At 54.5% G+C, this 12,235-nt stretch overlaps 1 protein-coding gene across 1 annotated transcript in view; it reads right to left on the reverse strand.

Annotated features, from left to right (window-relative positions):
- GRIK3 (glutamate ionotropic receptor kainate type subunit 3) overlaps window positions 1-12,235 on the reverse strand; it is a 208,584-nt gene that overhangs the window by 51,271 nt on the left and 145,078 nt on the right. The window contains exons 6-7 of the mRNA XM_045859909.1: window positions 3,779-3,952; window positions 2,917-3,060 (exon numbers count right to left, since the gene is read on the reverse strand). Of these exons, the coding sequence (XP_045715865.1) occupies window positions 2,917-3,060; window positions 3,779-3,952 (318 nt within the window). The remainder of the gene's footprint in view (window positions 1-2,916; window positions 3,061-3,778; window positions 3,953-12,235) is intronic.

Consider the following 12,235-nt stretch of genomic DNA (forward strand, 5'->3'; position numbering starts at 1 on the left):
TGCCGGTGGGCGGTGGGCAGGGGCAGGGCCAGGGCAGGGAGCCACTGGCAGCCCCTCCCTGTGACATTTCCCGGCCCTCCCGCCCCTTCCAGCCGAGGCTTAGGACTCGCTAAATGAAAGATGCTTCACACGCTCTGAACTCCGGCCTGGCATTTTCCAGCTCCTCTCGGAAATGCCAAGTCTTTAAAATGATTTACTGTCATGCAGTCAGATGGGGAGACGGGCAACTTGGAAATGGTCTGAGGGAAGACTGTGCCGGGCCCCCGCAGGGCCCCGGCGGCCAGTGCTGGCCAGCGCAGCACCATGGGCCAGCCGTGTGGCTGCTCCAGACCTGGGTCTCCACACCCCAAGGCGGCGATTTTCAACTGGAGTGCTGCAAGGATTTTTAAAATACAACACCTGACTATTTAGTCGCGGGCACTGACCTCTTTTCCCTTAGAGTGTCAAATAAGAAAATGACAACAACCAACACAACAACAGCCGTCCAGTGTGAGTGAATCAAAATTATACCTGTTCCATTTTTCCTGTGAGATCGGCAAAAAATAGATTTTTCGTATGTCACGGAATTTTAGTAGTTAGCTTATGTGTGCCATGAGATTATAAAAAAACGGTAGAAAATCACTGCCCTAAGGAAAGACAAAGATGTTTCTGATAGGGCTCTGTACAGGTGGGGTGGCCGGCCACACCCCCACGGGCCCACCAGCCCCTGGAGGGGGCAGGGGGCTCCCTTTCCTATGGTGTGGCCGGTGAGGGTTCTGCTCCCACCCAGGCTTCACCACCGGGCCTCAACCATTCCCAGGGGTGAGAAGCAAACACAGAGTGGAGGTTCCTGAAACTGTGATCTCCTTTCGCTAACAGCCTGCCACGGAACAAGAAGCCATCGCGATGACAGTGGCGATGACAGAAACAGTAGTAATCACAGTTGGTCTCTTCGGCACTGGCTCTGTGCCAGGCAGTGTCCTGGTTTCACACCCACCATAACTCACTGAATCCTACAAGAACCCTGGTATTATCTCCATGGTGCAGAGGAGGACCCAAAGCACAGAGAGGTTCAGTAGCTTTTCTAAGGCCACACAGCCCCAAAGCGGTTACCTTCAAAGCTACTTGTATCTGTCTCCTAAGGGAGTCTGGTGATTCTCCTGGGGCCTGAGCTACTGAGCTGGAGGCCTGCCGAGGAGGGAGGTACAGGAGGGAGGAGTCAGACCTCAGAGCCCCTGAGAACAAGCCGATGACCATGCAGGCCAGCCAGGCCTTGTTCGGGGCAGTGAGCAGTCGAACTTGCGCTGCATTTTGAGGGGACGAATGAGAAGGGGCCGTCATGGTCCTCTTGTACCGCAATGCCTGACACCAGAGTCCCTTCCAGGAGCGAGGGACCCAGGGCCAAGGCTCCCCCACAGTGACTGTGAGACAGTGTTTGCCTGGTGATGAAACTGACGCTTGAGGGTGTCCAGGAACTTGCCTAAAGCCGCACAGCTGGGCAGAGGTAGAGATAAACTCCAAAGGCACCTGCATCACACTCTCAGGCCTGTGTCTCATCTGTATCCCTGTTGGGGTCATTCTAAAATGCAGGAGGAGCTGTCACAGGCCTCATCCCAAGCAGCCACAGTGAGTGTGGAACCTTCGGGAACGCTGCCCAGTCCACAGAGTAGGAGGAGGTGGCTTTCTTTATAGTTCACCCTGGGAGCGCTGCCTTCCTTTAGGTGTCCGAGTCCCCTCGTTAACGCGGTAACTTCACCGATGCCTGCCTAGGCTGTGAGCTTGGGGAGCGCAGGGCTCGTCTGCTGCAGCTTGCTGCCTGGCACCCGGCAGGCCCACACAAACAGCTACTGAGTAAATGAACTCCCCAGGCAGCTGGCCTCATTTCTGGCCCACGGTGGGTGCCTGCTTCGAAGAGACTGCCTATATGGAGCCCTCCTGGGTAGCTTCCCCGAAGTGCAGTTGGGGTTGTCCTCACAGGGCCGCTCTCTCTGACCCAGGATCTCCCTGCCCACATCTAGTCCCCATGAACCTTCTTCATCCACCATGTACTGGGATCTGCCTGGGCCCAGCCCCGGGCGAGGGGCTTGGTGCAGTTTTCCGCTGCCGTGCCAACAACACTCTGAGGCGGGCACACCCACCATCTTCATGACACACCGAGGAAACCGAGGATCGAAGAGTTAACCATCTCCATAGTTTACTGCCCTCCATAGTTTACAGGGACAGCGGTGCTGGGGAGAGTCCTTTGAAATTAAAAGTAGGCACACTATGTTTCCATGGTCACCTTCTCGGCAGCAGGACAGTTTTCTGCTCTCTGGTCCCATGGATCGGCTCCACTGGTGGGACTTCTCCATAGTTGCCATAGGGCCAGGAGAGCCGGGTCCTGGCAGGGACCGGGGCGGGAAGCTGGTCGGTAGGCCCGTGATGTCAAGAGGAGTTTGTGGGGCTGGTTGTTATTTACCGAGCCTCCTCTGCCTTCTGCGCTGCACTAAGTACTTCCCACGTGGTCCCCTTTCCCCTTCACAGCATCCACATGGGCATGGAGTGCTTCCTACCGCATTGCACAGACAGACAAGCGAGGCCCAACGAGGTTCTTGAGTTTGCCCAAGGGCACACAGCCAGAGGCAAAGACCCTCATCTGTTGTACTTTAAGCCCGTGCTGTGCTGTGTCCTGCTGACAGTGCTGATCACCCACTGAGCACCTACTATGTGCCAAGGACTTTGCCTCTCGATCACACTGTAAGACTGGCAAGACTGGTCTTATCACACCTGTTTTCATCCAAGGAAACTGAGGCCCAGAGATGTGAGGCAACTGGCCCAAGTTCATGTGGATTGAAATTTGAATCTGACTCCCAAACCTGGGCCCTTGGCTGCTGTGCAGCACCACCCCCACCCAGGGAGATAGCCTTGGCCTTGGTGGGCGACACGGGGAACACTTACCTCCTTGATGAAATTCATGAAGCGGCCGCCAAAGCGCCAAGCTTTGTGCCGGTGGCACTGAAGGGAGTTCACGGTCATCTGGGGTGCCCTCTGGTAGCACACAGACACGATGTGGACGGCGTCATACAGCAAGGCAGCGTCGGTCTGGAGGGGAGGGCCCAGGGCCTGCCTGAGAACAGCTCCTGGGAATTCTCTGCCCACCCTGCCCTGTCCCCGACCCCAGACACGTGGAGTCCTGGTGAGGGAAAGGCCATGAGGCCCCAGAAGTGACCCTATGCGTGTCCCGGTGACAGGCCAGGCACAGGTTGACTCTGCAGCTCTGTAGGCACCTGACTCCCACCCTCTGCAGCTAGGACCTTCTAGCAGTCCCTCCCACCCCATCCCACTACCCTGCTGTTGCCTAGGCCCTGCCAACACTGTCTCCTTCCTGCCTCCCCAGCCTCTGCTGGTCATGGCCAAAAGTCCTCCAAGCCCAGGATCCACTGGGCCTTACCGCAGCTCTCTGTAACCAGCTGTTTACCTGCCTGTACTCCCCATCCTGGGATGGGCTATGTCTGACTCCTTTGTGTCCCGGACCCTAGCCTAAGGTCCAGCTGACACACAGCAGATCATAAGAAGGGGGGTGTAGGAGGGAAGAAAGGAGGAGAGGAGGAAGGAAAGAGTAAGGAAGGAGAGATGGGAAGGAAGAGTGGAAGGAAGGAAAGATGGAAGGAAGGGGGGAAGGAAAAAAAAGGAAGGAGGGAAGGACAGAAGGGAGGGAGGAAGGGAGGGAGGGAAGGAGGGAGGGAAGGAAGGAGGGAGGGAGGGAAGGAAGGAGGGAGGGAAGGGGGAGCCCTGGGTCTGGCACACCCTGCTGCTATACCATCATCACTCCGTCCAGCAGACCAGACTCTGCTCGGGGAGCTGCCTGCAACCGCTCCATGGACCACTTCTCCACGATGGCTGAGACGTGGGGGTTGTCCACGTTGAGAATCCGGAACCCTGTCAGGTTCACCCCCGAATAGCGGTAGGGCTCCAGGTCTAATGCGTAGAGATCCTGGTAGAGAGAGGTTCACAGAAATAAAGGTGTGTCCTCTGTAATCGCCAGCCCACTGACCTACACTCCCCACTGCCCCAGCACCCTCCCTGCGGCTCCCTGTAGGCCGAAGGGGCGGGGGTTGAGGCCTGTGGTGAGGGGGCCGCCATGAGAGCAACGCACTGGGAGTTGACTGCAGTGCCCAACTGCTTGGTGGTCGACCCCACGCACTCGCTGCCGGGCCCTGGGCAAGTTGCTCTGCCTGTTTCTTCATCTAACAAATGGGGGCTGTGCCTACTTTCTGGGACCTGGTGAAGCAGTTCGTATAAAATGCCCAGCCTCAAACACCACAGTAGCTGGATAAAAGTCACGATGATCATTTCCTCCAACGGGGGAGGCCCACTTTGTGGTGCTGGGCCTGGGCATCTCCAAGTTACCCAGAGTGAGGCTGAAGGGAGAATTTTATTCCCCAAAGGAGGGTACTTGAAAAGCCTTTTCTGCTGGGGATTCCAAGAGTACAACTGCCCTTGTCCTCTTCCCTCCCCTCGTCTCCATCACAAGCCAGGGCCTCCTCGCCCCCTGCCTCCAAGGTGCAGCGGATGGTGGTTGGCCTGTCTGTCCGTGGGCCGGGCCACGTCCAGTCTGGTGCAGTGGGCAGGCCAGGAAAACAGGCCTTCCTGCATGGGGCAGCCCAGCGCCACCCTCCCTGCAGCTCTGGGGAAGGGGGTCGGACAGAGGGGGAGAAGCCAGGTGCTCAGCTGAGAAGAGATGGTGTGGGGGCACTGGGGTGTGGCAGCAGGAGGAGCGGAGCAGGCCTCTAACCTGTGTGGAAAACTTACCCCACACTCGGAAATAAGGTGGGAGAACAGCATGGAAACGTGGTTCACCTGCCCACCCAGGATTGTGTGATTCTCCCGGGGGAACACACCTAAGTCTGACTTCACTCTCGGCTGCTGGTTACAGGCAGGCCCAGACTTGGGTTCACTTGCAGAGTTTTGGATGTAAGAGAGATGATCCCCACACTTGTGGTTTCACTGCCCCGTGGGACGCTAATCCTCTTTGTTTCTAACCTAGCAGCCTCACCCTGCGTTTTCCCCATCAAACACCTAAGCACTCGGTCCCTCCAAAGCCCTCCGAGCCAGCATGGCCATCCCGCTGGCGCCCTTGTTAATGAGTTGGTCCATCTTTGGCACAGGTTTCATGCTATACTCTATTTTTTTTAACTTGTTTGAAAGAATATACTTTGACACTCTAGGTTGGTCCCATCCCACTAGTGGGGAAACTGAGCCTTAAGGCTGTTGTCAGAGCTCCTCCTCATATACTGTCTGTTCTCCACAGCCTTCCCTCGCCAAGCTGCCTTCCACCCTGAGCCCTTGTTCCTCCTTTCTCCTGGGTCCTCAGGCTTAAGTCGCTGCATCCCATGCCGGGAGACAGGGGCTGGGGACACTCTTCTTGCCTCTCTGTGGCTGCAGACATGAGGAGGAGCATCCAGCCCTGTCCGAGCCCCAGCTTTGATTAAGTCTGATGGTGGCTCATGGGAAGGTGACGAGTGATAAAACCTGGAGCCACAGAACAGCTCTCACACTGTGCAGCTTCCTCTGGTCTCTGAGGTCTTCCTAACTGTTGCTAAACTCCTCCTGTTCTTCCTGAACCCCCCCCCCACCCCCAAATGGCCTCCTTCTGAGATGCACTGTGTTGACTTCCTCTTGGCAGGTTTAGGGAGTAGACAGGCTTGAGCGCAAGCAAGAAAGTTTAGTCCCAGCCTTGCCCAAACAAATATGGCCCCAGTTCGAGGCCAGGATTTGGGATGGGGAAGGGGCTGCAGGGGAGCAGGAAGCAGAATCTTGAGCAGATGGGAGATCTCTAGTGAACTGGCCGGAGTGTGTCTATGTGGCCTTAATCTTAGTGGGAGTGGAGGGTGGTCACAGTGCTCAGTCCTGTATGGAGAGTGTATCATGTAAACATCACAATCACCTGTAAAGTGGGTATTCAACAGTCTTCCCTTTATACGGATGAGTTCACAAGGCCAGAGGGGTCAGGGGAGTTGCCTGCAGTTACAAAGCTCATCAAGGCGGAGCAGAATCTGTACCCAGGCCTATTTTAATGGTGTGTCAGAGCTGGCTCACACTGGCTTGGGAGAGCTAATTGTTAGCCCTTCTCCCTGACTCCATGTTCAGTGGCATCACATTGGTAGCTTCACATTTGCCATCACGGGAGTATTTACACCACGGAAATTGGCAAGCACTCAAATCTGGGTTTCTCCTCGCCTTTTAGAGAGGTGGCTGTACACATTTACTAGTACACCACTGTCTGTCCTATTAAAAAATCCCTGTGCTTTATGTCCCCAGTATTGTCGAACACAAGGTATTCATCAGAAGTGTCTTTGGAGCTTTTTTGTGAATGTATAGGCCACAGACTTTCTGTGGGGCCTGGGACATCTGTGTTTTGAGAAGCCGCTCATTTAAGCCATTGCTTCTGACTGGGAAGCACACAGAGCTTAGGTGGGGATCCCTGTGGAACCAGGAAGGGAGCAGCAAGGATGCAGCAAGGTGGGGCGGGGGACACAGCTGGAAGGAAGGCTTCTCTCCCCATGGCTCCTCCCTGACTACAGCTCACTGAGGTGGCCCCAGGGAGTGGTGAGGAGTAGAAACCATGAGGCCAGGCCATCTGGGTCCAAGGTTACTCTACTTTCATTGCCTCAGTTTCCTCATTTGAAAAATGGGAATGGTAGTAGTGCCTACCATATAGGGTTGTCATGAGGAAGAAAGGGGTTATCAGGTGTGCTGAGAACACGTCTGGTGCATGGGACACACAGACAGAGCCCCCAGGGACATCGCTGGGTTGCTGGAGGAGAAAGGCAGCTGGGTGCTGGGCCTTCCTGCCTTGGCCCTCTGGGCAACGGGAAGACAACCGGGACGAGCTCACGTCTACTGGGCATCTATACACCTCAGAATGGCAGGCCCCGTTCTAAATACCTCCTGTGTATTAACTCAGTTCACAGTTCCACCTTGCAAGAGGCTGTTATTATCACCCCGTTTTAGAGGAACAAGTGGTGGAGAGATTAGTCTTTTGCTCAAGGCGACACAGCTGGGGAGCAATGGCATCAAACTCTCTGCCCTATGATGATACAAGTGCCCCCAAGGCCCCAGTTCACACGCACTGGATATTACAGTCCGCGCCACACCCCAGCCCTGGGCATTCCCAGCCCTGTCACTCCCGTGCTAGGCCTATTTCAATGGATCCTTATTGCCTTCTCAGGAAAAAAGTGCAACTTCCTTTGTACAGTTTACCAAGCACTTGGCCCCTCTGGCCGCACTTTCCTTCCCAAGCCCTCCCATTTTTTGCCCAGAAACACTGAACTATTTCTGCCCACCTTTCCCATTCCTCACAGGCCCCTGCCCACCATATGGCTTCTCATTCCCGAGCCAGGGCCTTTGTGTGTGTTCCATCCCTCCGCTAGAGTGCCTCTCTCTGCAACTCTTCTTGGACAGGCTCCTTTCTGAGGTTCAGCTCCAGGGTCACCTTTTCCGGGAAGCCTCCCTGACTGCTCCTCTACACGTGTACGATAGGGTGGGGCAGGGGTGTGTCTGCTCTTATCCTGGGGCCTCTGGGACTTCACCCCATGGACAACAAGTGTCTATGTCTGGGATGTCTCCCCTATGAGCCCTTGAGCCAAATTCTCCCATCCACCAAGGTGGAAGGAAGGTTCAGCTTTAGCCGAGCAGCTTTCTGGGCACCTAAACATCGCTGGAACGAGTCTGACGTGGAGAGACTAGTGTTTCTCATCCTGCTCTCAGGGGGCACTCTCGATGGGACTGAAAGTGAGAAGTGGTTTGGTAAACTACCAGGGGTGGAGGATGAAACCCACAAGGGGATGGCTGTAGGGACACGAGATCTGACCCAAACCACTTTTGAAGGAAGTAGGTCTGCAAAGATGGAGGGGTTTTGTTTTGCAAAGTGGTACCTGCCAGTTTGGGGCCAGAACTGAACTTGCTGGGGCCATGGAAGGGAAGCTGAGCTCTGCCCCCAGGGGGCGCTCTCCTTGGTCTACCCCTGCATGGGGCACAGCCTCCTCTCCAATTCGATGTGTACCTGACACCTAAGGTCTGAAAGATGCCAAAGCACTAGCCTACCTAGGGCCTGTGTGACTCGGCTCCCCCTCCTCTAGGACCAGAGGACACCTGGACTCAGTGGGAAGGAAGGGTGGCATCTCTGGCTTTAGTGGGGTTTTGGGTGCTGGAGACAATAGCCCTTCCGGTCTCCAGAGGCAGTCTTTGCTCTGCTGGCGCATACACAGAGGCTATACCAGGGGGGTGTCCAACCTTTGGGTGTCTCTGGGCCACAGTGGAAGAAGAGTTGTTTTGGGCCACACATCATATACACAAACAGTAAGGAAAGCAAAAACAATCTCATAACGTTTTGAGTAAATTTACGATTTTGTGTTGGGCCGCATTCATAGCCATCATGGGCTGCATGTTGGACACCCCTGCTGGGCCGTCACACACAGCCTAGGAGGGGACACAAGGGAGTGGCAGTGCTGGGGTCACCTTCCTCCCTGTCACCTCAAGCCTGGCTGGGCTTAGCTGCAAAGTGCTGGAGCGCTTGTGGCACCAAATGCGCCATCCCTGTGACATGAGGGTAGTGACAACAGGGAGCTGGTAAAGAGGCCTCTTTGTCCAGCTCCAATTTTTTTTATGCAAACTGCCCCAGGCTGACACCCCAAATGCTGTACATAGTGAACTGTGTGCAACCTTGCTGCTTGGCAAAAAGTTGCTGTTCTCCATGCCAAATGTTGACACACTGAATTCAGTATCGACGAGGGACCTTTTAGAAACATTCAGCATAACATAATAGACTAATTCATTAGCACCCCATGGGTCTGACTGGGTAGAAGCTGAAGCTCAGAAAACATCGCCTTAAGGAATGACAGATGAAAATATCTTCCCCATGATATAACTGTTATTGCTGCGAAGTGGCATTAATTGTGATTGCTTATCTATTAATTTATTATAATTCTTTTTTCACCTCCAGGCTTTTACCTACACATGACATGTACCAGGGGCTCAGCTGGGGCTGATTAACGCGGGGTTATCTGGGAATGGCTCAAAGCTGGCTGGAACAGATAATGGCAGCTGGGGTAATTAAAATGTCTTCTGCGTGGGAGAAGCAAATTTGGAGAATTTTTCAGAGGCGAAGAGTTGGTGACATGGGTTTCCTAAAGGGAAGGAGATAAATGCCAAATGCCACTGCCTTCCTTCGTCATATAGCCACGGCTGACCAATGGGCAGAGGCAGAATCTCCAGGGAGACTCTTAAGCCAATAGGGCTGGAAAGAGGTCCCAGGTTTGGAGCTGGAAGCAGGCCATGGGCTAGGGGAGAGGGCCCAGAGGACACAGCTAGTGCTCTGGAATGTGGGGAGCTGCTCGGAGACACGCTGGTAGCCGCCCCCACCCCAAACATACTCTACTGCAGAACTGTTTGTGTTGCAGGCACATGTTGCAGGTACGATGTTTAGGTGTGATCCCTGGAAAAATCTGTCTCTCTTGACTCTCAGAGAAGCGTGGGGAGGAAGGGCAGCGGGCTGGAACAGCCATGAGCAAGACTGGAAGTCAGGCCTCCAACACTGATCTGCTGTGAGATTCTGGGCAGATCACTCAGCCTCTCTGGTCACAGGCTTTCCCATCAATCAACAGGGAACGCAAACTCTGCTCTGTGAAGAGGAGAATCAGTGATGTGGAGAAAGGGCTTTGGAATCTGCGAAGTGTGGGCGCTGCTGGGATTTGGGAGGCTTTGCTGACTCTATTAGTGTCAATCACCAGGCCTGGCCCATCTCAGCCAGAGGAGGCCGGGCGACTTCTTGCGGCTTCTTAGCACGACAGGCTTCAGCAGACGGCTTAGAGCCAGGCAGCTTCCGTCCGGCCGAAAGCAATCGTTGCTCTGTCCCTTTCCTGCAGAGTGACCTCTCTGAGCCTCAGTCTCTACTTTTCTGTAAAACTGGGGGAGCCATACCTTCCCTGGAGAGTTAGTTGCATTTAGATGAGATGAAGTATGCTGAATACACAGAAAACGTAAGCAGGAGTTTATTTAATTAATCGATTTAACTCATACAGAGAGTTAAATGCCAAGCACTTTTCTAAGCGCTTTACTAATGTCAACATATTTAATGCTCAGCACAACCATCCGTGGGTAGCACTGTTACTGTACGGTTTTATAAATGAGGTGCAGAGAGGTGAGGTCACCTGCCCGAGGAAGTGAAAGAATCTCAATTATAATTTGGGCACACAGACTGGCACCAGAGTCTACGGTCTTTCTTAACTGTTACTGTGACACAGACCCTGATAATTTCACTGATTACTTACTACTTTGTATGGTAGCCACTCATTCATGCAGGCATTCGTGAGCACCTACTCTGTACTGGAGACATAGGTGTGAATCAGGTCCGGTCCTTGGTCCCTATATGCATGGAAGGAAGCCTACCAGCTGGTGTGCTGGGTGTTGAATCCGTCTCCGCACACCCTTTCCCATCCAAGCGCCTAGCTGTGGGGCAGCTCAGGACACGGCTCCTCCACGGCCTCAGACAGCAGATGGCTGCCTGGCCAGCAGCCATAAGGAACGAGGAAAACAGTCTGTATCTGGATGTCCCAGCCCTCTCAAGGCCCCTGTGTCTCAAGGCTCCCGTGTTTATCACAAGCGTGTAGAATTTTCACAAACCTCTACTGCCGCTACCCCCACCCCTCCCCTGTAAGTGGCATCCAGGCCGGAGTCGGGGTGCAGTCTCTCTTGCCCGATCCCCTGCCACTGGGCACGCCCTATAATGTGAGGAATAAATGTCAGGTCCACATTTGCTGACCCTCTGGGCATTTTTGTTTGTTTGTTTGTTTGTTTTCAGATTATCACGAACACAAATACAGCTCCTGGCTTGGAGCCCCTGCATTACACTAGCTTGGTACCTATGACCTAGAGAGCGTCTGAATAGGCTGTTAGCTAAGCAGTGAGTCAATGAATGACTGAATTAAGGAGATGAAAACTGAGAAGCAGACACTGCTCCTCCCTCCAAGAACTCCAACTGGGACCCTCACTGGGCAACAGCATTAATGGGGAGGGCACAGGGGTGCTGCCTCCTCCGGACTCTTGCCCAGAAGGCTGGACTAGGTAGAGGGCTGCCGGCCGAATCTCCAGGCCCTGCTGTTCCTCGGCTCCCTGAGGGGACACGCTTCTGGCCTTGGTGTGAGGCGTGAGCTGGGCAGGAGAAGGTTTTAAATGAGAGTTTAGAGCTAGGATCTGAACAGGGCCTGACCACAGACAGGGCTTAACCTTGGCCCATTTGGACAGTGGGGGAGGGGCCATACTGGGGTGCAGCGTGGGGGTGGGGGGCAGGGCGGCGGGGGGGCGGGGTGTGAGTAAGATAGGTGAACTTTGTTCCTGCTGTTCTAAAGGGAACTCCCAGTGCCCCGTGCTTTCAGCGTGGTGGCCATGTCTTGGAATCTGTGAGCCCAATATATGCCACCTCCCACCGACAGACGTCAGCTGATTGGCGAGGAGGAGTAGTCACCTGTCCCAAGGGTGGTTTTTACAGTCTGGCTGATTACCCAGCCACCACCCTGGAAACATTTGAAAATGCGGAGTGGCATTTATGGTGGGCAGAACATTCTGGAATAATGAACTCTCCAGCCCCAGATGCCTCCAGAGTGCCCTGGGGAGAAACCCTGCCTGGTGCTCGGCCATCAGCACTCTGACCTGGGTGGGGGCGCAGCGCTCAGGGAAAGAGGTGGTGAGACGTGGCAGAGGAGGAACGGGTGGCCAGTGGGGAAGTGACGAGCCCAGGGCAGCTGTGCTGTGCCAAAGTTCCCAGGGATGGAGACTTCGACTAAGGCGCAGAGACCAAGAACAGGGGGAGGAAGTAACAGGGGGAGGAAGAAGGGAGAGAGACTGGCTGAGTCTCAGTGCAAAGGGTCGGAGCCATCATCCCGTCATGTCCAGAGCAGCTCTGGATCTCTGTCTGCTCTTGTGGCCCAATGGCTGATTCTCAAACCCCCAACCCCCACCTAGTGACTTGAAATGACTTGAATAAGCTCTGCTCCTTGCACCCAAAGAAGAGCAAATGAAGGATCTGAGGCCCTGAGCCATCACAACTACTTATTCCCATTTTATAGACAAGAACACTGAGGCTGGGGAGTAAAGTAAACTGCCCATGTGATAGAGCAGGGACTGTCATCTTTATCTGTGTCCCAAGGCTTGCTCCCCTTCCACGCGCTGGAAAGCAGTGTGCAGGGTAGATGGGCGTGGTCTGCAGCGGACCTCAGCA

This window comes from Phyllostomus hastatus, unplaced genomic scaffold (assembly GCF_019186645.2).
Source record: "Phyllostomus hastatus isolate PE091 unplaced genomic scaffold, TTU_PhHast_1.1 phas_scaffold_182, whole genome shotgun sequence".
Taxonomy (NCBI): domain Eukaryota; kingdom Metazoa; phylum Chordata; class Mammalia; order Chiroptera; family Phyllostomidae; genus Phyllostomus; species Phyllostomus hastatus.